This window comes from Palaemon carinicauda, chromosome 14, assembly GCF_036898095.1.
Source record: "Palaemon carinicauda isolate YSFRI2023 chromosome 14, ASM3689809v2, whole genome shotgun sequence".
Lineage (NCBI taxonomy): Eukaryota > Metazoa > Arthropoda > Malacostraca > Decapoda > Palaemonidae > Palaemon > Palaemon carinicauda.
The window spans coordinates 4,505,756-4,531,864 of record NC_090738.1 but is presented as its reverse complement, the minus strand read 5'-3'; the positions used below and the strand labels follow the sequence as shown (position 1 = coordinate 4,531,864).

Genomic DNA, 26,109 nt, shown 5'->3' with positions numbered 1-26,109 from the left:
TTGAATGGTGGAAAAGCGTACACATCTACGTGGGACCAGTTCATGAGGAAGGCGTCGATGTGAACTGCTTCGGGATCTGGCACTGGAGGACAGTAAGTCTCCAACTTCTTCGTTTTCGTTGTTGCAAACAGGTCTATGCAAGGACGACCCCATGTCTGCCACAGGTTCTTGCAGACTTCCTGATGAATCATCCATTCTGTAGACAAGACTTGACCCTTTCTGCTCAGACTGTCTGCCATCACATTTCTTTCCCCTTGAATAAATCTTGTGACTAGACTCACATTCCTTTCTCTTGACCAGTAAAGGAGTTCTCTCTAAGTCACGTAAAGAGACCTCTAGTGGGTTCGGCCTTGCTTGTCTATGTAGGCCAACGCCGTAGTATTGTCGGAGTTGACCTGTACCACCCTGTTCAGAACTGAATCTTCGAATCCTTTGAGGGCTAACAGGACTGCCAACAGCTCCTCCTGATTTATATGGAGAATCTCCTGTTCTTTTGTCCAGGAACCCGAGATCTCCAACTTTCCCAGTGTTGCTCCCCACCCCGAGTCCGAGGCATTGGAACACAACACAAGGTCTGGGTTCCTCTGTTCCAGAGAAAGACCCTCTTGAAGCTTGACGGGGTCGTTCCACCACTGAAGACGTTGCTTTGTGGACTCTAAAATGGGGATACACTTTGTCTCTAGCTCCATTCTCTTGTTCCAATGTAGATTGAAGTGGAACTGAAGAGGGCGAAGATTCAGTCTTCCCAGGGAGACAAACTGCTCCAACGAGGAAAGGGTCCCCAGTAGGCTCATCCATTCCCTCGCAAAGCACGTTCGCTTCCCTAGAAAGCTTTGAAGTTTCACCAGGCCTTGTTACGTCCTTGAGGCAGACGGAAAAGCCCGAAAAGCTCGACTCCGAATCTCCATCCCCAAGTACAGAATCTCTTGGGATGGGGTCAGTTGTGACTTGTCCTTGTTTATCAGAAGACCTAGTTCCTCTGATAAATTCAACGTCATCTGCAGATCCTCCAGGCAGCGACTGTAGGAATGAGCTCTGAGGAGCCAGTCGTCCAGATACAGAGAGGCTCTGATACCTCTTGAATGCAGCATTCCCACTACATTAGACATTAACTTTGTGAAGATTTGAGGCGCGGTGCTTAGACCGACACTGGAATACCTCCTCTTTGTACACGAACCTCAGGTATTTCTTGAAGTCCGGATGGATGGGGATGTGGACATAGGCATCCTGAAGGTCTAACGAGACCATCCAGTTGTCCTTCCTGACTGCTGCTAGGACTGATTTTCTTGTTTCCATAGTGAATTTTGTCTTCCGCACGAAGACGTTGAGCGCACTCACATCCAGGACTGCTCTCCATCACCCCCGAGTTCTTGGGAACCAGGAACAAGCGATTGTAAAATCCTGGTGACCCTAAATCTCGCACCTTCTCTAATAAGAGCGACATTTGTTGTTGAATCGCCTGTACCTTTGATTCTTCTCTGTATCTGGTCGAGAGGTCTATCGGAGTTACTACTAAAGGAGGTTTTCCTAGGAAAGGAATTTTGTATCCCTATTGAGTAACTGAACGGACCAAAGGTCTGCTCCTCTCCTCTCCCATACTTGCCAGAAGTTGGTTAGTCTGGCTCCTACCGCTGTCTGAAGGCGAATATTGTCAGACCCTGCTTCGACCTGGTCTGGAGCCTCTCCTCTTCGCTCTCCTTCCCTCGGGTCTGGTACTACTCCTGCCGAAGGTTTTCCCCCCGAAAGGGCTGAGAAAACTGATGGGATGGTGCTTCCTCCTTAGGTTTATGACTCGAGAAGGATGTAGGTAGAACCTTCCTTGCTGTCTTAGACACTAAGTCCTGCGTGGCCTTTTGGGCTAACGCGGAAGAGACTTCTCTGACAAGTTCTTGCAGGAAAAGGAGTGAAGAAAGAGGTGCATAAAGTAATTCAGATTTCTGCATGGGCGTAGCCCCATTGGGCCCTTTTCTTAAAGACAACTGCCGAGAAAAGTGCCGCTAACTCGTTGGACCCACCTCTCAAAGCCTTGTCCATAAAATACATAATGTGGACGAGACCTTCTGTGTCCACATCCTTCAACAAATCCATCTTTTTCCCCAAGGCTCCTAGAGTCCAGTCGAGGAAATTAAAACAACTCGAAGGCTCTGAAAATGCCTTTGAGAAGGTGATCCAACTCAAAAGTCGACCAAAACACTTTAGTTCTCCTCATGGCCGTCCAACGAGGGGAATCCACCAGACTCTAGAAGTCCACTTGGGCAGAGGCAGGGACTCCCAGACCGAGAGCTTCTCCAGTCTAGTACCAAACGCTTGATCTGGATGCTAATCTGGCTGGAGAAAAAGAAAAAATTGTTTTTCCCTGGTCCTTCTTAGATTACATCCAGTCCCCCATCACCTTGAAGGCTCTTTTGGATGAGCGAGACAACACCATCTTCATAACCCGGGACTCCTTCGAAGCTTTCCCGAGCGTAAATTCTGAAGGCGGGAAGCGAGGAGCCGCAGGAACAAAGTTTTCAGGGAAAACTTCAGAAAAAACTCTCACGAGTCTTTTCAAGTTCGCCGACGAATGGTGGTTCTTCGGGTCCTCTTCTTCCGAAACCTCCTCTAAGGGATGACTAGGAGAAAGGTGACAGTCGTCGTTCCCTTCTTCTGACAGTTCTCGTATCGAAGTAGAGACGTCCTGTTTCCTCGACGTCGACTCCTCCTAATCATGACTCCTGGCGTCATGGCGTCCAATTTCATGACGCCTGTCGTCACTTTGTTCCAAAACTTGACACTCGGAGCCATGACGTCCGCGTTCTTGACTTTCGGTTTCACGACGTCCGAAGTTTTGATGCTCGGCGTCCCAAAGTCCAACTTCTTGATGCTCAGCGTCATGACTTCCAGCTTCCCGACGCTTGGCGTGATGTTCAACCTCTCGACGCTTGGCGTCATGGTGTGAAGATTCTTGTCGCTCAGCGTCCTGGCGAGCAACTCTTTTCTTGTCTGTGGGCTGCCAGACCTTCATGAGGGAGGAGAGTTTTTGCTGCATATCTTGAAGTACGCTTAAGTTCGGAGCAACTTGCTGCTGTGGACAAACAGGAGACGCTGCTTCCTCAACTAATTCTCCCTCCACGTCGCTCAAGAGAACTGCAGAACGTTCAGGAGACGAGTACCAATCCGAAGGGGGAGGAGGAGCATGTACAGAAGTCATGCAAGCCTCCAACAACTGTTTATTTCCTGCCGATGGGGATGGCCGCCTGACATCTTCTAACTTCCTTTTATCTCCTACCGAAGTAGATGGCCGCTTGGCAGGAGAACTTTCCTCGGACCAGGAAGGAAAACTCTCCGGACTGCTCCAATGGCTGAAACCTGGAGCCTGAGGCGTCATAACATGACGCTGCACAACAGCGGAAATTTTCCTCTTGAGAGGCCTCGACATAAGACACCAGCCCCATCTGGGCGCTGCGTCATCCAACGATGAAAAAAACACTTTTACCTCGCCTTTCCCATGGTGAGGGCGAGCGTCCTGGGAAGCGTCAACAGGTACGCTCAAGGGGACGACTGCTCGGAAGCTAACGCCTCTCGCCTCCCTTCGCCTGTCGACATTCCTTCTCCCAGGGGTTGGGGAGCTTGGAAGAGGTCTACGGCTAGGAGAACGACAGGTACGAGCAGCCGCACCCTCCACTGTACTGATTTTAGCACTGACACTTACACTTTTTAACTCCTTCACATCAGACCATAATTTAGTCCTATCCGCTGCGAGAGACTCCACTCTTTCGCCAAAAGCTTGAATGGCCACCACCATGTCCTTAAAGCGTTGGCTCATTAGATTAAACAGTAGTGGGATCTGGAACTACCACTACAGGGGAAGGATCAATAGGTTCGTTAACACGGGGAGGGGAACAATCCCTAGAAGAACGAGACATACTTTTACTTCTCCTGATCCTATCCCTTTCAAGCATACGAGTGTAGCGGTCATAATCCAACCACTCACTCTGTCAAAATTACACATTCATCACATCGATCATCCAACTCGCAACATTTACCTCTGCATTTCACACAGATGGAGTGGGGATCTAAAGAGGCTTAGCAAGCCAGGTCTTACAACCTCTCACACACCTTCTAATACTCGAAGAGGAGTCAGACATTATGAAAAAATCCAAAGAGAGATCAAAACAACAATATCTAGTTAGGGCCAAGAAAATACCAAAAAACAAATCCAAATCGAGCTAAAGCTAAAGTGTACTTCACCAAAAAAACTGCAAATAACACCGGCCACAGCGAGTGAAATTCCAACGATGTCACCGATGAGGCGGAAGGGAAGATCTGAGGAATAGTTGAAAATGGTTCCAGGTACCTGAGTAGAGGGCACACAGGTGGTACACCTGGCTACCCAATCGGAGATTGCCGCTAGTTTTGAAATTCTGCCGTAACGTCAGGGACTAAAGCTAGGCCTATATATATGACTACCAGGTAAGTCAGATGTTTAAAAGATAAAAACTGGTAGCTATTTATAGGGGTATTACTTTAAGCGGAGCTGAAAGACGAGCCTTTAGATTTTTAGCAAAGGCTAACCACCCACCCGCTACTTAAGGGGGTAGTAACTACCCCTCTCACACGCACAAACACCTAGGTTTATCACCCACTTTGCTTGGAGGTAGGACTTCAAGGGGGACTGGTGCTGGCGCACAAATTTATATACAATAACTACAGGTTTGGATCGTAAGGAAAAATACAAATTACTGTACTTCCAAAAATGACAAATTCGGGGATAATTTGTATTTTTCCTAACCATACAAACCTTAGCTATTTACATTGGGTTTACTTTCGGCGTAGCTGAAATGACGAGCCAATAGTTTTTAACGAGGGTTAACTACCCCTGCGCTAGTTAGCGGGGGTTGGGGAAGGGGTAGCTTGCTACCCCTCCCCCCCACACACCGGTGATTTGCTTTACTTCACTTAGAGGTAGGACTTGACTTGGGGGACAGGGCTGGCGGGCAAATATGTGTAAATAGCTAAGGTTTGTATGGTTAGGAAAAATACAAATTATCTCCGAATTTGTCATTTGTTCCGTAACCGAAATACAAACCACGCTATTTACATTGGGTGACTTACCCCTTAGGAAGGGTGGAAAGTCCCCAGCCTTACTGACTTTGGCTTTACCCGGGGGCTCCGCTTCCCAGTGAGTAGCACTTGAGAAAAGGAGCCCCTGCACCTCACAAGTTCCTTGCTTCGCAAGGAACGTGTGGCCTACATAAGTTGTGTGTGGAGGAAAGAGCGTGACTCGTCCAATGAAGTTGACCTTGAGACCTTTAGATAGGAATCCAGGATAGGACGTTCCCAATACCATCTCATCAGGGTATGGGGGACGCGACAGTATTAAACTTAATACTAGGAGCACAAGGAAGCATGGGTTACCTGCAGAGGTTGAGGTCAGCTATGCGGAGACCAGGATGCTGCTTCCCCAAGAGAGGGGAGGATGAAGAAAGAAGTAAGGGTCAGACATACTCTTTCATTCACGCAGACTAAAACCGGGTAACAACGCCCTCAATCTACTGCTACTTGTCCATAAAGGAGCCTGAGGTTAGACCAGCTGTTGTGCAGCCACCACAGGGCCGATAGAAAAGGTATCGAGGCTCCTGTGGGTACTGAAGCACCTGCGTCACAGAGAAGTTTCTCTTGAAGTCCAGGGATGTAGCAATGCCCCTGACGTCGTGTGCCCTAGGGCGACGTGACAGAGGAGGGTCTGGATTCAAGGCGTGATGGATAACCCTTCCAATCCAAGCCGAGATGGTATTCTTGGTGACCCTCCTCTTCGTCCTGCCTGTGCTAACAAACAATGCTTGCACTTGAGGACGAACTGCAGCTGTTCTCTTCAAGTAACACCTCAGACTCCTCACTGGACATAGTAGCAGCTGGTCTGGGTCGCTTGTTACAGAACGGAGACTCGCGATCCTGAAAGAGTCGAACCGTGGGTCCGGCACTCCAGGATTCTGAGTCTTGGCAACAAACCTAGGGACGAACCTGAACGTTACCTCCCCACATCCCCTTGAATGGGCGATGTTGTACGAGAGACCATGAAGTTCACTAACTCGCTTGGCAGAGGCCAAAGCGAGCAGGAAAGCCGTCTTCCAAGACAGGTGGCGATCAGAGGCCTGGCGTAATGGTTCGAAGGGAGGTCTCTTCAGAGCCCTGAGAACCCGAACCACGTTCCAAGGAGGAGGTCTCACTTCCGACTGAGGGCAGGTAAGCTCATAGCTACGTATGAGTAGAGAGTGTTCCAGCGAGGAAGAAATGTCCACTTCTTTCAGCCTAAAAGCCAAGCTTAATGCTGAGCGATAGCCTTTCACCGCTGAGACCGAAAGGCGCATTTCCTCCCGCAAATAAACGAGGAACTCCGTTATTGCTGGAATAGTGGCATCGAGTGGAGAGATACCCCTCCCACGACACCAACCACAGAAGACACTCCACTTCGCCTGGTAGACTCCCTCAGAGGACTTTCGCAGGTGCCGAGACATCCTCTCCGCAACCTGTTGCGAAAAGCCTTTCTCCGTGAGGAGACGCTGGACAGTCTCCAGGCGTGAAGCCGAAGCGAGGCTACGGCCTTGTGGAAGATGTTGCAGTGTGGTTGTCTGAGTAGCTCGTGTCGTGGGGGGAAGTTCTCTCGGGAGCTCCGTCAGGCCTGAGGTCCTCTGGTCCAGAATGTGCGCCCCCCACCCTTCTTTTGACGCGTCCGAAAACAGTGTCAACTCCGGGGGGAGGACGATATCTACTCCCTTTCGCAGGTTCTCGTCGACCAGCCACCACCGCAGGTCTACCTGTTCCGAAGGTCCTATCGGGACCTGTAAGTCCGGAGAATCGGATCCTTGATTCCACCGGGACTTGAGCCGCCACTGCAGGGATCTCATCCTGAGACGGCCATTTGGAACCAGACGAGCCAGGGAGGACAGGTGACCTAAGAGACGCAACCACGATTGGGCGGGAAGCTCTTCTCACCTGAGGAAGGGTTCCGCCACCCTCCTCAGCTTTGCTATCCTGTCGTCTGATGGAAAGGCTTTGTGGAGATTGGTGTCTAACAACATGCCTAGATAAACCAGTCGTTGGGACGGCTGCAGAGAGGACTTCTCGAGATTTACCACGATCCCCAGATCCTGGCAAAGTCCCAGAAGCCTGTCTCGGTGTCGAAGAAGGGTCGACTCCGAATCTGCTAGGATCAGCCAGTCGTCCAGATAACGAAGGAGACGGATGCCGTTCCTGTGCGCCCAAGATGAAATCAGGGTGAACACGCTGGTGAACACCTGAGGTGCTGTGGAGAGACCGAAGCACAGCACCTTGAACTGGTAGGTCTTGCTGTCTAGGCTGAATCTCAAGTACTTCCTGGAAGACGGATGGATTGGGATCTGGAAGTACGCGTCCTTTAGATCCAGTGTGCACATGAAGTCTTGTGGTCTCACCGCAAGTCTGACCGTGTCCGCTGTCTCCATGCTGAACGGAGTTTGCTTGACAAACTTGTTCAGAGCTGAGAGGTCGATGACAGGTCTCCAGCCTCCAGACGCCTTCTTTACAAGAAAGAGTCGACTGAAGAAGCCTGGGGAGCCGTCGATGACCTCCTGGAGAGTATCCTTCTTGAGCATGGTCTCGACTTCTGCCCGAAGGGCTAGCCCCTTTACCGATCCCATGGCATAGGAGCTCAACGACACTTGATTCGCTGTCAGGGGAGGTTGAGATGTCGTGAATGGGATACGATAGCCTTGGCCGATCACGGAGACCGTCCAAGCATCGGCCCCATGTTGCTGCCACCTGTGCACGCAACTTTGAAGGCATCCCCCCACAGGTGGACACGCGGGGGGACTGCCACTCCTAGCATTTGCGGCCGCTCCCTCTAGGAGTCTTACCTCCCCTGGAGGACTTACCGCCCCTCTTGTCCTTGGCTGGAAAGGGCTGGGGCTTAGACACCACTTTCTTAGCTGCCGGCGCCTGCTTTGGTGTCTTGCGAGGCTGCTGCTGCGGTTGCTGTGGAGCTGGAGGCTTGTAGGGCCGAGATGCAAGGGCCCTTTGGAGGAGGGAGTCTTGGCTAGACTTCCTCCACCTCTCAGCTGTACGTTACGTGTCCTGTGGCTCGAACAAATTCCCCCCAAGGAGGGAAGCGTGCCTGAGCCTGCAGACATCCACGACGGGGACCTTCGGGTGGATCTTCTCAGTCACCGCATCACGACGCTTCAACACCGAGTTGGCCCAAAGGTTGGTAACCTGATGTGCCAAGAACTCGATGGAGCGAGTGCCCGAGAGGAGGAAGGTCTCCAGGGCCTTCCTATTGGTCTCCTTAGACAGATGCTTGGAGCGCAATAGGATGCCCAGAGAACCTAGCCAGATATCTAGCCACGAAGTGGCCTGCATGGCGCACTTCGCGACCTTCTCATGGCTCAGGATCTCCGACGCCGAGAACGTTACCTGCCGGGCGGAGAGCTTCTCCAGGGGAACTCCCCTAGCGAGCTCTTCTACCGAATGATGGAGGGGAAGAGCGAGGCTAGACTCCCCCATGATCTCAAAATACTGTACCTCCTCTGCTGCAGATGAGGAGGTGGGAGGAGTTTGTTCCCGGCAGAGGAACGACTGGAGGAAGCGAGAACCGCGAGTTGAGCACTGGCCCTGGCTCTGGCACTCTTCAGCCCCTGGGACAAGGGCAAAGCCGCACTGGCCTTGGGGGGCTTTGAGTTCCGTACACCTGATCCAGGACCGTGTCCTTGCCTTCACGGGGGGCGATCACGGGGTCCATGAACCCGTCGAGCTGTCTCATCAGGCTCAGAACTTGCCAGAAGGCATGCTCAGACTCTTGCTGGTCTCCTCCCTGTGGACTGGCAGCTAAGTCTCCTGTTCCCGGAATCTCTTCCTGGGGAGATGCGTGGACGTTCTCCCAGGGTGCAGCTGGATCCTGACGAATTCGAGAAGAAGACTTCGGAATCGTCTTGGAGTCTTTAGGTTCCCTCCTGGGCGGGATACACGACTCCAACAAAGAGGTCTGAAAGGCGCCTTCCACGCGGGACGATTCCCCTCCACGAGGAGACGACTCCCCCCTTGGTGCCGAGGGGGAGACCACTACCTCACTGGATTCTCCTGAGGACGGAAAAGCCTCGTCCTCAGGAGAAGGAGAAAGCGCCTGCGAAGGGGACGGAGCCTTCCTGACGGACCTCTTAAGAACCAGCTTCTCCCTGGAAGAAGTCACCACGAAGTCCACTCCTCTCCTTCTATTCAGCGGGGGCGAGGCCGCCGTTGGCTTGTGTCCTTGATCGGCGAGTGCCGGCTTCATAGCCTTCACTAACGCCCGCATCAGAGGACCAAACCAATACTGCCGAGACACGGACACAGAGTCCGAAATTCCCGCTGGAGGGAAGGGGCTCAGGCGATCCTTCGGAGTGGACACCACTTGACCTACCTGTAAGGAAAAAGGGGAAGAAAGTTTCTCTGACCTCTCCGATGGGTCTTCCCTATCCTGATTGCGGTCTGGCGACACGCGTCCCTGCTGCTGTCGCGAGCTGCGGAACCCGACGCGAACGGGGGTCGTGCTGACGCTCGTGCGTAGGCGAAACTAAAGAGTCGCGCATGAGAGGCTGTTGAAGCGCGGGCGCGCAATCGCGCGGAGACAATCGAGCGCGGGCGCGTAGGGGAGTAAGCGCGTGGGCGAGCTGGCGAGTGAGCGCGTTGGCGCATGGGCGAACGAGATCGCTCCGACGACCGGTGTCGATGGTGTCCAGGGGACCTGTAAAGAGTGGGAGATCGATGGTGCGTTGGTGAAGGCTGGCGTGAGGCGAGCGATGGCGCGTAGAATGCGCAGGCGAGCGACCGCGCGTGGGCGAGATGGTAGAAGGAGACCCATGTCTCTCCAGATCCTCTGGGCGCCGATGCGTAGGAGCGCGCTTGCGCGCAGGCGAAAAATCATGTGGGCGGTCAGGAGATCGCCGATGTTCAGGGGATCGCCGACTCGCTGGGGACCGTTGACGCGCAGGAGATCGCTGACGAGCAGGCGAACGTTGACGCGTCTGTGATCGCTGGCGAGCAGGAGGGCGACGTGTGGAATCCAGTGTGGGAGCTGCCGGCGCGTTGCGCAAAGGCGAACATTCACGAACGGGCTCAGGAACAGGAGGAGCGTGGGCGCGAGGGAGTACAGTAGCCTTAGAAGTACGCGTAGGAGACCGCGAGCATTGCTGCGCTGGAACAGGCTGACGAGCAGGATCGCGAGGGCGAGGAGAAGAAGAGTCCTTGTCCAAGACCTGAACCGAAGTTCTAGGTCGCGCGGGCGAACGTGGGCGCGTGTCAGGAACTGAGAGCGCAGGTGCGCTCTGACGGGCAGGAGATCTAGAGCGCTCAGGAGACCGATGGCGCGCTGGGCGCACAACAGGAACATCAGGATGTTCGGTGTCCTCAGGAGAGCGCTGGCGAGCAGTGGGGCGACGATCATCAGGAGAGCGCTGACGAACAGGAGAGCGCTGGCGATCAGGAGAACGCTGGCGATCAGGAGAACGCTGACGAGCAGGAGAGCGCCTGTGCTCTAACACTGCAGAAGGGCGCGCAGGGGAACCCTGACGCGCAAGGGAAGCACCCACACCGTGGGAGGCAACCCTTTGCCACGAAGGGACCGTTGCCCGTCGGATGACGAGGTCAGACTGCTGTCCATCTGCACCAGGGGTGGAAGGTCTGGAAGGCGTTGGAGAACGAGAACGATCCCCGGAGAGGTCTAAGGAGACAGGCGCTGCAGGCTGCTTACGGCGAGGAGAGTCCCCATCGGAGGAAGGAGGTGAAGATTCAAAAAGGCGCCTCTTAGCACCCTTATAGGGAGACGGGAGGCCCTTGCGACGTAGCGGACGGTGAGCCTTACGGCGAAGGCGGCCACGAGGAGGGTCGTCAGGATTATCAGTCCTCCGAAGGGGAGTCTCAGTCAAAGCGCTTCCCCGAGAGGAAGGATTGGCAGCAGAAGAGCCCGTGGGACTCCCTTCCCCCTTCGAAGGATGTACAGAAGGGGGAGGAGAGCCTTCAGCAACGTCATCCTCAGCAGGAACCGCAGAGGTTTGCCCCGACCCGTCGGAAGCCTCTGTCACCACGACGTCGACGATAGACAGAGGATCTACCTCTGCTATCACCGGCGACTGCTTAACAGCGGCCCTCAACTGGACAAGGTCAAACAGGACTTCCTTGGAGGGCAGGCTCTTCAGCCCCAAGGAAGCCAAAAGCTGAAAAAGATCATCATGAGAGACAGGATCATTATCAAAAACCTCCCCCGGAGGAGGAGGGGAGCCGCTCCGCTATGGGAGGCGACGCACTCTCCCCCCACCGAAGGTCGGGAAACAGAACTAGGGCCTGCGCTCCCACTCGGCGGTCTCTCCTTAGGAGCCGGACGAGGGGGAGCTTCGGAGGAGGTTTGGGCGGCGGAAGAAGAGTCCCGAGAGCCTTCCTCCTTCAAGGCAACCCCAGAAGGAGAACGGTCTCTCTTGGACTTCTTCTTACGCCGGCGGCCAAACTTCTCCCACTGGGAGGCAGACCACTCCCTACACTCACTACAAGTATTTTCTCTGTCACACCGTCGGCCTCGACACTGCGGGCAAAGGGTGTGAGGATCCGTATCCACCGCAGTCATGAAAGTACCGCAAGGGCGACCGGCAATACCAGGGCACTTGCACATGGTGGACATCCAAGGGCGAGGCCAACTTCAAACACACACAAGCTGAGGAAAAGCAAAAAAAAGATTAAGGCTGTCAAACGAGGACGATGGACAGAGACGTCTGTTCATCGCCGGAGCCAAAAGTGAAGTGAAGCAAATCACCAGTGTGGGGGGGGGAGGGGTGGCAAGCTACCCATTCCCCTACCCCCGCTAACTAGCGCGGGGGTAGTTAACCCTCGTTAAAAACTTCTGGCTCGTCATTTCAGCTACGCCGAAAGTAAACCCAATGTAAATAGCGTGGTTTGTATTTCGGTTACGGAACAAATGTCATTTGTTCCATTACTAAATAAAAACCAAAGTTATTTATAGGGGTTGACTTACCCCATTAGGAGGGTGGATGTCCTTGCCAATCTGACTTTTGGCTTTGACACAGGGATTCCCCTTTACATGTTTAACACATGATGGGTGGAAACCCTACACCTTGCTAAAACAGTGCTATGCATGGTCCGCAGCCTACACACACTGTGTGCTCGTTATACTAGCAATGTGACTGTCAAGGTAAGAGTTCTTCTGAGGCATAGGAATCTTCAGAGTTCACCAAGGGAACAATGGTTTACCTGCAGTTAGTCGAGGCCAATTTTGCAGAGGAACCTGAGTGCCGATTTTCCCAAGAGAGGGGAGGATGAAAAAAGGAGCCAGTCATTCTTAATTACTCATCCAGACTAATTACGGGTAACCTTTGCCCTCAACCTCCTGCTACTTGTCCATCAAGGAGCTTGAGGTGTTGAACCAGTTGTTGTGCAGCTATCACAGGACCAATGGAAAATGTTTCCCTGTTCCTGTGGGTTACGTCTTGCAAGTAGTGGGCAGTGAAGGTCGTCTGAAGCTTCACACACCCGCTTGTAGAACCTGTGCCATATAGTAGTTTCGTTTGAACGCCAGGGATGTAGCAATGCCACTGACATCATGAGCTCTGGGTCGACATGTTGGATGAGGATCAGGATTCAGTGTTAGGTCAATGACCTTGTGAATCCAAGCAGAGATGGTGTTCTTCGTCATCCTCCACTTGACCTTCCCTGTGCTGACGAAGAGTGCTCTGACACGGGGTTGAGCTCCAGATGTTCTTTTGAGGTAATACCTCAGACTCCTTACTGGACATCATAACAGTTGATCTAGGTCAACGGTTATAGAACGTAGAAAATTTATTCGAAAGCAATCAAATCTAGGTTTCGCTACCCATATATTTTGAATCTTTGCAAAGGAGAGAAAGAACACCGTCTTCAGAGTGAGGTGGCGATCTGTTGCCTGGCGTAGTGGTTTGTAGGGGGGACCCTCAGACTGAAGAACACGAACCACGTTCCAAGGTCTAACATCCGACTGGGGACAGGCAAGTTCATAACTTCGTACGAGGAGAAACAGTTCCAGCGAAGAGGAAATATTTACTCCTTTCAGCTTAAAGGCAAGACTCAAGGCTGAGCAGTAATCTTTTCCTGCCGAACCCGAAAGGAGCATTTCCTCCTGCAGGTGCACAAGACACTGCTGTTGCTAGAATATTGGCATCCAGGGGAGACATGCCCCTTCCACGACACCAACCACAAAAGACATTCCCCTTTCCTTGGTAGACTCGTGCTGATGATCGTCGCATATGTCCAGCCATCTGTTTTGTAACGTGTTGCGAGAATCCTGAGTGAAGAGAGGCTGGATAGTCTCCAGGCCTGAGGTCGTACCAAAGCTATGGCTTTGTGGAAAATGTTCGCATGTGACTGTCTGAATAGATCGTGTCTTGGAGGGAGTTCTCTTGAAAGCTCTGTTAGGAGCTGCAGAAGATCCGGAAACCATTCTGCGTGATGCCATAGCGGAGTTATGAGAGTCATCGAGAGTACTCTTCTCACCAGACAGAACAGGAGAAAGGTGTAACCGTCGATGTTGTCCCACCGTTGGACTGCTTCTTGCCAGAAAGCCTTGGGGTCTGGGGACTGAGGAGCAGTAAAGCAGGAGCCTGAAATTTAGGAACATTGCAAACAGGTCCACAGTCGGGGAACCCCACAAAGTCGGGACTTTGTTTGCTACTGGATGATTCAAAGACCACTCAGAGCCTACTATCCGAGCTGCTCTGCTCAGGTTGTCTGTGAGCATATTCCTTTTGCCCGGAATGAAGTGAGCTGATAGGGTCACCAAGTTGTCTTCTGCCCATCTCAAGATCTCTACTACCAGATGGGATAGGGGCTGCAAAAAGGTACCACCTTTTTTGTTGATATAAGCCACTAAAGTGGTGTTGTCGCTCGCCAATACAACCGAGTGGCCCGCCAGGTACCGTTGGAACTGTTGAAGGGCCAGAGGCTGAGTGGTGGAGCATGTGAGGCACCACCCTCCCCTTCCTCTGATGCATCTGAAAAGAGCAAGTTCGGGATGTGGACAAGAAGGTCGACACCCTTTAGCAGATTCTCGTCTGTCAACCACCACCTGAGGTCCGTCTGTTCTTCCAGTCCCATAGGAGCTAGAACGTCCAGGGAATCGTTGAATGATCCCAGTTAGACTTTAGCCGCCATTGGAGAGATTGCATCCTGAGACAGCCGTTGGGAACTAGATGGACCAGGGATGATAAGTGCCTGAGGAGACACAAACATCCCTGGGCTGGGAGTTCTTCTTGTCTGAGGAATAGTTTTGCTACCTTCCTCAGCCTTACTACCCTGTCGTCTGATGTGAAAACTTTATGAAGATCGGTGTCTATGATCATACCCAAGTATACCAGTCGTTGGGAGGGAAAAAGAGATGATTTCTTGAGGTTTACTATGATCCCCAAAGATAAAGGCAGTTGGCAAGGAGCTGGGGACTGCGAACAGTTGACGATTCACGAGAACTCGATGAGAAGGCTGAGTATTAGGAGATTCAATGGATGCTAATGTGCCACGAACAGCTGTTCAATGGCGAGAGGTCGGAAAGAGGTGGTGGACAGGTGAACGCCACAATTATGGAGAACAGCAACTCAGGGGAGAGTCCGATAAGACAGGAAAGGGTCTGGAACCAGCAGGAAGTCAGCAAGGCTGACGAGACTCTTAAGGCGAGAGCTGCGCCTGAGGAGACAAGTGAGAAGTAGGCAAGCAGTGAGGTCCTGGCGAGTGACAATTCTCCGAAGGGGATCACCCGGCAGATGAATGCGGAGAGCCGAAAAGAATCTCTTTGCCAGAGGTTGAAGAAGAGCGTCTAAGGCAACAAGGAGGACCACGAACTCTGCGAGTTTGCTTCTGACGATGGCGAAGAGGAGGACTGCCCAGCAGGAAGATCTCTAGGTCTTCGGATCGGTGTCTCAACCTGGAACGAGAGACTTTCCTCGGACTTTGCTCCAACCCTGGTGGAAGAATCGGCTCTGCAGGGGAGGAAGCGCAGTCTTCAGCAATGGCGACAGCTGCAGCAGAAGAGGCAGGGCATGAATTGTCGGCAGACACCACAGACGACGCCTCAGAATCAAGAAGGCCGACACTCAGCAAGGCCGAGGGAGGGGGATGATGAATGCTGCCTCTCAGCATAAGTTGAAGGAGTTGGAACAGCATCTTCTTCGAAGGGGGGCCGGTGGGTGGTTACACCTGAAAAACATCAGGTTTCCCCCAGGGGGAGGGGCGGGGCTGCTTTGCTAGGGGAAGCAGCACAGTGTCTTGAGAAACGGGGTTGACCCGAGTTAAACGGTCTATGCTTCTATTCGACAGTTCCCTAGAGGAAACCAACTGAACAGGAACTTCGAGGAGAGGTCAGGGAGGCGGAAGAAACAACCTTGTATTTCTTCGACTTAAAGGATGACCCCGAAGGGGATGAATCCTTTTTAGCCTTCTTCTTCTGTCGGCACCCAAACCTCTCCCACTGGGAGGCAGACCAATCCTGGCATTCAGGGCAGGTGTTGTCCTTATCACACTGCCGCCCTCTGACATGAAGATCCTGCAGGTCATGGGCAGGTCCGTATGAGGACGGCTAAGAAGAGAGCACACACACTGATAAAGAAAAAGTAAACAAAAGATTGGTAGTAATGCAAGTCAACAATATACAGGTATTGGTGAGGGGGAAGAGCGGTAACGTCCGTTCTCTACTCAAACCACAAGCAAAGTGGGTGATATACCCAGATGTGTGAGTGAGAAGGGTTGTTACTACCCCACCCCAACTCCCCGCTGACTAGCGGGTGGGTGATTAATCTTCACTAAAAATCTAATGGCTCGTCTTTCTGCTGCGATGAAAATAATATCCCCTATTACTAGCGTTGGTTTGTATTTAGTGACAGAACAAATTGAGAGTTTCAGCTTTGCATTTCTACCTCTGTTCAAACATTATCAGACTAAATACATCACATACTAATTATGTCACACACACACACGTTTCCACCCTAACAGTCATTATTAACAGAGCTGTAATTAAATGGTATACAGAGTATTCCAATAGTGAAAACAAATAACCAAGAGGTTTAGAATATAAAATAGGTCCTTTATTCTGTTCGAACAAGTAACTTAGTAAAAAAATGTCACCTATCAATGTTATCCTGAACTACCAAGTGAACAGTGGCTCCTGCAGTATGCGCCAAGATGATACAGGAGCAAAACTGGAAATTTTTATTGAAACCTGAAACTTTGTTAATAACACTTTCCGCCTGTAATATACGGAATTCAAATTGCAAATTCCTATTTAATTATGCGAGTTCCAATGGCCCAAAGGTAAAATTATAGAACAGTACAATAAACATTTTGGGGAAAAGAATGATTTTTAATTCATTTTGTGGCGTTTTTAATGTTTTTGATAATCATTTCTGGCAAAAGCCATATCATTAGCGTGGGTGGGTCACCTACCGTAACTAAAAAGCCATGGTAACGTATCAATTATGTTCGGAACACCTTAACTGTATACCAGTCTAATTGTATGATATTTATATTAACTTTTTAAAACTTTGTTGTTTCTCCCAGTCATCATAAAAAGCAATCATCATAATAATAAAGAAAAAAGTTACCAGTAATCAAAACCAAAATAATAGTAATGAAACCAGGTCAAAAGACTGGAGCTTTTGTTTGCCAGGATTTACACACACAAAACGTGATTTTTTTCCATCCCATTTTCTATGGAGTCTTTTGTACCAGTATTCATCGTACTACAAGTGCCTCCTTACTTAATTGAGATAATGATTTATTGGCTTTTACACTCCCATAGCTTCCTGTGCTCGTGATTAAATATTATCGCATCAATCCTATGTTCTGGCAAGGGAACATGCTTCGTCACTTGTGCTAACCTCATGGGATAGTATTTTGGAATTTATCATCATCATACAAACTTAACAAAGGGGAGAGTTGTAGCTTCGCACTCCAGCCACTTCGAACATGGACTTGGCTTCCATTTCCCATCATCAGACAATATATATATCAAATATACTTTTCTACCGAAACCTTTCATTATTAGCACGATAAATAACATAAGAGCTGCAATTACATTGTATATTTGAATGCTTAAAACAAATAACGAAGAGGTTTAGAACGTAAAACGTTGGGCCCTTTATTCTGTTTGAACAAGTAACGGTATTATTTTAGGAAGAGGAACCAGCTTAGCGACCTATAAATACTTCAGAAACGCATAAATCGCACTTTTCTGATTAGGAATATACCATTAGTTATGCCTGGAGATAAATAGAACATAAGTAATCAATTTTTGTTACGTTTACAAAAAATGAGGACTGTATTTTTACTAAGGCGAGTGGCTATTAAAGAGAGATGTTCACCCTTTGACTCCCGCCAAAAATGACTTCATAGCTCCGCCCCTTCTTCTTGTTCCACCTATAAACTTCGTTTGATTGCCCCAAGTGACTTCTTCACGCACCATGAGACTTGATACTTTGAAATAATTGGATCATTTTAAACAAACGAAAGCCAATTATATTTAAATATTCCTACCACTTTTCATTCTTCTAATGTTACTAATAATAGAATGCAACGACTGAAGCCATTGCCTGGCCCTCCCAGGATATTTCTTTTAATTCTTCTAAAACAAGTTGAACCAAAGCGTCAATTATGAATTGATTTATGTGAAAACACCCGCGGGAACCCAACACTGCATTCCAACTTTGCCGTACAAAGTAAGAATTCAAACATCGCGCAACCCGAATTGGAATCGGCGCAGATTCCAACATAGCGCGGAACATTACTAATCACTGTGGACTTAAGGGAAGGGGTCATACGGGGGGTGGAGCCCCCCCCGCTAGGCCTAGGTAGGGGTACAGGACCCTAGTTTAGGTTAGGTTTGTTATAGAGTAAAGTCTAAAACCATTCATTTCCAAGGAAAATGAAGGATATTCGTGCAAAACACATCAAAATCACCTAGAAAAACATATTTGCATGTCATTTTGGGCTGGTTCCTCTTTCTAAGGATTTACCCAAGTAACTTAGTACAGTAGCATTACCTATCAGTGTTTGTCTGAAATAATGGGTGAAGGAAGGCTCCTGGGATATGTCCCAAGATGAGAAAAAGGAGAAAAACGGGAATTATTTAATAAAATCTGTAACTTCTATAAGAGCTTTACATCCATAATATGTGGGATTCAAATTAGTATTTACAAAGACCTATTCAATTATACACATTCCATTGTCCTAAATAATATTGCACTATTCTATAATGAAATCAAAATTTACCCATAAACAAGAAACACTTCATATTTTTTTCATTCAGGATATTCTGCTACAATAAACATTTACCAAATAATGGTCACAATCTCCTACAGGTGATCCTAGCTTCAATAACGTGACTGGTAAGTGACGTTTACATTTGGACACGGCTTGAATCATTATTCAGGTTCAAGCTGACTGATGTAATCAACACAAAGAACAAAGAAAGTATGTTAAATCACTTTTAATTCTATGTTGACAGTGGGATAGTTGGTGCACCTTCACTGGATATAAATGACAAACAAACAAAATATAACGTAGTTCAACAATACCACCGACCTTACTACTACAGTGGACACAGGACATTTCACTACATTGACATGATATGTCCACACCTAAGCCAGGACTAAATAGTTCAACAGTATTATAAAATGAAAGGGCATATTTAAGAGTCCACATATGTATGGTGTTTTTAATTGTAGGATAACTTAACAACTGGAATTTGTATTCAGGGGAGGTAATGACAGAAAGTGTTGTTTTGGAGTCTCGTCTTCAAAGCACCCAGACGTCATGTTAAATAACCATCCTGTCACTGAGGAGCTTATCTATTCAAACGAACGGCTCAAATACTATTAAAACTAGCGCCTCGTAACTTACCTCTATGTAATATAGTGTGCCCTTGGAACACTTACATCCAAAGGAATAATGAATCACGAATTAGAAAACTTTTCTAGGTTCGAACTTTGGTACACTGACCTCCACAACACTTGGCTAAAGTCACAATGGAAGTCAACGTCGTTCGAGGGTAAAATTGTTTACGTATAATAATAAAAACAGTAGATTAACGTCATTATTAAAGTAAGAAAAACACATTTTCTTTACAAATATGTAATAATAAAAAGGAACTATTTATTATACAGTATGTATATTTGTTATATTTTTTTATGGTGCATGAACGTGATATAATTGCCACGAGTATGAAAAGCATTCAGGGCAAAATTATTAGTGTAGCGGATGATTTTGAATAACCGGAGATACAAACAGCTGTTTTCTTACTTATATTCAAAGTTCCTCGTGTTCATATGTAATTGTCTGTATCACTTAAAAATGAGAGTTTATGTTGTTAAAAAATTAGTTTATTTTGATAAAATAATGCAAACACCATGATACAGTCTTTTAGAGTCGAAAAATACTTACTGTAGATAAAATGTGCATCCTAAAGTTAGGGGAAAACACTACCCTTGGAACAAGGTTTACAATTAGACCTTGTCATGGAAGGCACCTATAATCTCAAATGATGAATTTCTAATTGGTAAGAAAAACTGTTATTGAATTTTTCTTCCTAATCCTGTAAATTTGGTAGATTTGAGAACAAAACCCTCAGAAAAATATTAACAGTTGAATGACAGGACACGATTAATAATGAAACTATAAGAGAGATTCCTCGAGTGCTATATGTGGGTGAGATCATGGCGAGGGGTAGATGGAGAAGGTATGGGCAATTGGGCATGTTCTTCGCAATCCTCAAGAGAGATTAGTTCACCAAACTTTTAACTGGGCTCCACAAGGCACTGGAAGAGTTGGAAGACCCAGCCATACACTTGAACCACTTTTATCATTTAAATACATCTGACTTTCAGATTGATCTTCATCACAACTTAGGGTTCTAAATAGAGAATGAAGCTGATGACAAATTTTCATTTTAGGATATCACAGTTTCTAGATATAGATGTAGTTTTACTACTGGCATTTTCAGAAAAGAGACCAACACTAGTCCTGGTTTAGATTTTTCTTCTTTCAGACTGCTATAACTTCCAATTTAATATTGATCTTGTAAAGCTTTGTGATAGTCAAAATGTTTTCGAACAAGCTTTTCTCACTCCTAACAGGAAACAATCATGACGTATTTCAAACATCAATGTTGCCTTACCCTTTAAGGGAATTGTATCTGAATCTGTTGTTCATAAATCAACAGCCGTAGCAAACCATTTTCATCCTTCTGTATTTCTTATTCATTGTTCTAATAATAGGTTCAAACAATAGGCCTATAGGCCGTAAAGCCTTGCACTTATCCTTTGATTAATAGGGCCTACAATGCATGCAGACGTGTGTCGTGAAATAAGAAATGGAGAGCGAGAAACCAGGAACCAGGAAAAGGGATAAGTCAAATATTCTTCATAGTTACTGGTTCCTAGTTCCATCATATCCACATATCGTGCAACCAACAAATCGCGTCAAAACAACAATAGTTATAGATTGTTTTAAAATATTGGAGCCAAGATATAAGTCTAATGTAGGTTCTAGTGTTTTCAAATGCAAGACCACAAAACTATACAAAAAGCTCCCGCTAGACGTCCAAAAATATTTAAATTCAGTAGTCAATTACTTCTCTTGTAGTTTCTTTATTTCCTTTCCTCACAAGGCTATTTTCCCTGTTGGAGCCCTCGGGCTTATAGCATTCTGCTTTCACAGCTAGGGGTGTAGCTTAGCAAATAATAATAATAATTGATGGAGTACCTGCATGAGTACAATATGTCTTCCCATGGCGGGCAGGCGCCAGGTGAGTGTGCTGGTTGCAGAGAGCAACTGTGGGCAGTCCGTATCTTAGGACGCAATAAACCACATGCCTCCACTACCGTGTGTCTCTTGTCCCACCTTGACATCCAATATGGCGCAGTGATTCTCAAGGACCTCCGTAACCCTCCCCATGCCCTTCCAGCGCCGCTCAGCGCAGTCCACCCCAAGGGCTGCACACCCCGTCGTCCCCCATGGGCTCGTTCCTGCCTTTCAAGAAGCCAGGTAAGCCATGGCAGCACAGCAACAAATGATCAACGCCCTCCGCGACCGGATTACGACACATGCTACCCCTGCACCATATGTCCCTGCGTCTGCAGCCCCGCATCCTGCCTGCGGGAGACACACCACACACCCGCCCCATTCGACATGGTGTCCGGGGTACCTAAGCACACATTCAAGATCGTGGCGGACGCGTACTGGGGATACCACCAGGTGGAGCTAGATGAAGAAAGCTGCGACCTAACCACATTCATTACCTCCTGGGGGAGATTTCGTTACCGTCGTACCCCCATGGGGCCCTGCTCCGCCGGCGATGCGTATACTCAACGATTCGACGACGCCATCCAGGGCATCCGGAGGAAATATAAGTGCGTAGACGACACTCTGCTCTACGATGAGAGCATCCAAGGGGCTTTCTGGCACGCCTATGACTTCCTCGAAACATGCGCAGCTAAGGGGGTCACCCTGAAGCCGGAGAAATTCCAGTTCACAAGAAGAGAAGTGGACTTTGTGGGCTTCAACTTGGGCTGGGAGGTCTACAAGCCAACAGAGGAGCGTTTGGCGGCCATCAAGAACTTCCCGATGCCACGTCAGCCATCTATTACCAACATAAGGGCATGGTACGGATTCGTTAACCAGCTAGCGCCCTTCCTTGCAACAGCCCCCATCATGAACCCATTCAGGGAACTCCTCAAGAAACCAACGGGGAAGTTAGTGTACTGGGACGAGGCACTCCGCACCAAATTCCATCACGCCCAGGACACAATCTGCCAATTAGCAAAGGACGGGTTGGCCCACTACAACAGGAGCCGCACCACAGCAGCGATCACCGACTGGAGCAAAGAGGGCATAGGGTTTGTAATCCTTCAGTAGTATTGTGCATGCAACTCCGCCACCACGCCCTGCTGCTGCACAGGCGGGTGGCGCCTGGCACTATGCAGTAGCCGCCATCTCACCACCGCTGAAGCTGGCTACGCTGCCGTGGAGGGGGAGGCCCTCGCGGTATCCTGGTGTCTCCAGAAGGCGAGGCTGTTCCTGCTGGGGTGCCCTAACCTCACCGTCTTGACTTACCACCGCCCGTTAATCAAGTTGCTGGGAGATCAGGCCCTCATGGAAAACTCCAACCCCCGTCTCTTCAGGCTGAATTAGAGAACCCTGCAGTACCGATTCAGGGTCAAGTATCTGCTGGGGTAGCGTAACAGTGCGGCAGACTTCCTGTTACGATACCCCGCCTTGAAAGTCGATCCCAGCGCCCACGACGTGGACCTCGACGAAGATCTCACCGACGCCATAGCGGCTGCCGTCCTGGCAGCAGTAGAGCACGACAGCTGTGTCGTGGACGAGGCGAGTGTCAGGCATGCCGCTGTCAGCGACCTCATGTATCAGCTGCTCATGGCTAGGGTCCTGGCCCGGGACTGGGCCGACAGAAAGTCCCAGGAAGTTGCATGCCTTCGGCCCTTCTACGGTATCAGGGAGAGGCTGGCCGTCATCCAAGACTTAGTGACATACACATTCGAACAGGGCAACGTCCGCCTAGTTATCCCGGAGTCTCTCCGTCAGGAGGTGGCTGCCAATCTACACGTGGGGCACCAAGGCCTAGACTCGATGCAACGACGAGCACGCCAGACGGTGTACTGGCCTGGACTCGAGGGGGATCTGCAGTATCACCAATCCTTGTGCGAAGAATTCGACGCACATGCACCATCCCAGGCTGCGGAGGAACTCATCATCACGCCGCCCCACCAGTACTCCTTCCAGATGACGGTAGCGGATATGTTCCAGCACGACGGACACTCGTACATGGCCTACGCAGACAGGCTCACAGGTTGGCTGGCACTGGCCCACTTCCCCCGGCACCTCCTCCTCTCACATCAAGACCCAGCTACATCGCTACTTCGCCGGGTGGGGGGCCCCGGAGCAAATCTCCACGGACGTTGGCACTAATCTGGCAAGCGAGGAAATGGGGGAATTTTTCAAGTTATGGGGCGTGTCCGTGCGGCTATCATCCGCCCAGTACCCGCAGTCCAATGGCAGGGCACAGTCAAGGTCGGGAAGCGGATAATAATGGCCAATACGGGCAGCGGCGGCAGCCTCGACACAAGTCCTCTATGGCTATGTTGTAGTACCTCAACACCACCCTCCGTGGAATAAATGAGTCACCTGCCCAGATAGCAGTGGGCAGGCAGCTCCGAGACGGCGTACCTACGGCCCGCTGGCACCTCACGGTAGATAAACACTGGGGGGCAACCCTTCGGCAAAGAGAACGTCAGATGGCTGACAGCGGTGCTGCCCTCACCAAGAACGGACCCTCCAGAATGCTTCCAGTTATCAACCCGGGCTCCCAAGTGCGAGTGCAAAATCAGGCTACTAAGCTGTGGGACCATACCGGTACCGTGGCAGAAACGCTCCCATACCGTCAATACCTAGTCAGACTGAGCGGCTAAGGGCGCCTCTTCCTCCGTAACAGGAAGCACCTGCAACTCACATCATCGGGGCGCCAGCCAGGGTGGGTCACACCTGCTACGCATCCAGCTCCGCCTACGGCCGAGCAGCCACTGATCAGTCACCCTACGCCCAACCCACAAGCAGTACGGGAGCCACGCCCATCACGGCGTACAAGAAGGCCAGCGTGGATGAATGACTACATATGACATCCTTAACTGTCATATACCTTCTCTTGTGTAATCATGCACATTACAGCAGCATCTGCTTATATTTTTATTGTACCTGCTCCTCATATTATTTTACGAACATGTATTACCCATACACTGCATTTTATACTATTGACAGCTATGTATCTGTCTCCTTATTCTTGCCCATGCATCCAATTTAATCCATTTATATCCATGTATTATTTTTTATTATTACCTCTCCATGTATACCCATGTATTAATCTCGCGGAGGGGGAGGGGGTGATGGAATACCTGCATGAGTACGATATGTCTTCCCATGGTGGGCAGGCGCCAGATGAGTGTGCTGGTTGCAGAGAGCAACTGTGGGCATTCTGTACCTTAGAACGCAATAAACCACATGCCTCCACTACCGTGTGTCTCTTGTCCCACCTTGACATCCAATAATAATAATAATAATGATAATAATAATAATAATAATGAACTAAGGAACCTCCATAACGAGGCTATAATATTGACAATCAAAAGCCACAGTAGTGTTAAAATATATTATTGTAAAATGGTGAAAAATATACTAGGAGAGACTTTCGGATACTGCTCCGTATCCCTCTTCAGTCCTACTGACGGTTGAACAATGGAGGGATCGTTACAACAGTGAAAAAAGAAATAATAACAACTGGTTCAAGGCGGATGGATCTAAGTGTTGGTCAGGTAATCCCTGTCCGGTTGTTTCTGTTGGCGAGACGGCTGGAACGGCTAAGTGGTCGTTCAGGTGATTCCAGCTGAGCAGACACTCCATCGGTGCCATGACTGGCTGTAATAACCTCAGTCATCTGGGACAAAAGAGAGGTGGGAGCAACATCAGGGGTCTCACAATCACCAGACATATGAGTCCTAAAATCGTGGACAAAGTGGTCAATTATTAAAGAATTCGTAAAACTATCTTCATCAGTGAAGGTTTTGTTCCCTTTAAAAGCACACCCTTTCTAATAGCAGCTCCCTCCACTAAGCGACGAACACCAACATCCCCACTCTTAAAAATGACAGAGGCACCATTCCAATTGATGTTGTGTCCTGGAGCGAATGAATGTGAAACAAGAGCATTATTCATTGCATGGAGTTCATAGGCCCTACGATGTTCAGAAAGTCTTACATCCAAACCCCGCCCACTTTCTCCAAAGTATTTCTGAGGGCAATTGGCACAGGGAATTTCATAAACACTGGGTGTTTTCCTAATACCATTGTTGTTATTATTGCACACTAACCGATTTCTGATAGTATTTTTAAAATTGAAAGCAATTTTAATTTCTTTTTGCTTACTATTTGCAAGATAGCAGGTATTTTCCAGTTTCGGATTGTAAGCTATGGATAAATACTTCTTATTTTTTACCACATTAGGATTACATGCTACACTCATACCGTAATATATTCGTTTTGCTTTAGAGACAGCTCTTTCTATAATGTGAGTGGGATATTTCAGACCCTTAAAAACATTGAAGATATGCTGAAGCTCAAGCTCTAAAAGTTCGATATCACAAATACGAAGGGCTCTAAGAAAAAAGTTGACAATAGTATTCGCTTTTACCCTCAATGAATGAAAGGAATAGAAATGAATGTACCCCTCAGCATTAGTACTTTCACGAAACACTGAAAATTTAAACCTGTTACTTACATTATCTCTAATAACCAAAACATCCAAAAATGCAAGCTTATTATCTTCCTCCAGTTCAACAGTGAATTTTATAGAGGGTACAATGCTATTGGCACGGTCAACTAGTTGTAGCCGTGCGTCGTCTCCTTTGAAAAGAATAAAAATATCATCAACAAATCTGACCCAGACCAGTGGCTTAATGTGTGGATCACAATGTTCTAAAATACTCTTCTCCACGAACTCCATGCACAGATTGGACAATATGGGCGATAATTTTGAACCCATAGACACACCAAACAGTTGCTTATAACAAATATTGTTAAAGTACAAAATATTAGTAGATACGCACAATCTAACTAATGCCAAAAAAGGTTCTAATGGAATGGGGATATGTAACTGTTCTTCGAAAATCTTTGCCCTAAGGTTATCTAAAACATATTCCAAAGGAACATTGGTGAATAAAGCTGTGACGTCTAAACTAACCATTCTGCAGTCCGTGTCAAAATCGTTCCTTATTCTATCAATAAAATCGTAGGAATGGATCAAATGTGAGTCTGAATTTTTTCCTACAAAACCACTTAAAATCAAAGCTACCCATTCTGCCAAATTGTCTTGGGGGGAATTGCAAGTCGCCACAATGGGTCTTACTGGACACCCAGGTTTGTGTACTTTTGGAATCCCGTAGAAATACGGGAATGATGGTTTTTAGAGGAAATTTTAGACAAGACAGTAGCCCTTTGCTGCGGATCAGGAATAGATTTTTCTATTTTTCCCAGA

At 48.6% G+C, this 26,109-nt stretch overlaps 2 protein-coding genes across 7 annotated transcripts in view; both read right to left on the bottom strand.

Annotated features, from left to right (window-relative positions):
• Mical (Molecule interacting with CasL) overlaps positions 1-19,043 on the bottom strand; it is a 442,383-nt gene extending 423,340 nt beyond the window's left edge. For 5 of the 6 annotated variants that reach the window (XM_068386751.1, XM_068386754.1, XM_068386755.1 and 2 more), the window contains exon 1: positions 18,913-19,043. The gene's annotated coding sequence lies outside the window, so the exon portion shown is untranslated. The remainder of the gene's footprint in view (positions 1-18,912) is intronic. The other variant, XM_068386753.1, reaches the window with a different exon arrangement.
• Positions 16,137-25,818, bottom strand: LOC137653850 (uncharacterized). Its single transcript, XM_068387500.1, has 3 exons — positions 25,354-25,818; positions 19,804-19,938; positions 16,137-16,262 (listed from the first exon to the last, which is right to left on the bottom strand). The coding sequence occupies exons 1-3, from the start codon at positions 25,816-25,818 to the stop codon at positions 16,137-16,139; spliced, it is 726 nt and encodes a 241-aa protein (XP_068243601.1).
• Positions 25,819-26,109: the final 291 nt, after the last annotated feature.

What these genes read in the sequence shown, in the direction of transcription:
- LOC137653850 (XM_068387500.1), bottom strand. Translation starts at nt 25,818, where the DNA reads ATGGTTAGTTTAGACGTCACAGCTTTATTCACCAATGTTCCTTTGGAA. An exon ending in TTTTGGTTATTAGAGATAAT is followed by an intron (nt 19,939 to 25,353) that starts GTAAGTAACAGG and finishes ATTTGTCATCAG; the next exon opens with CTTCATTCTCTATTTAGAAC. An exon ending in CTTGTGGAGCCCAGTTAAAA is followed by an intron (nt 16,263 to 19,803) that starts GTTTGGTGAACT and finishes CGTATATTACAG; the next exon opens with GCGGAAAGTGTTATTAACAA.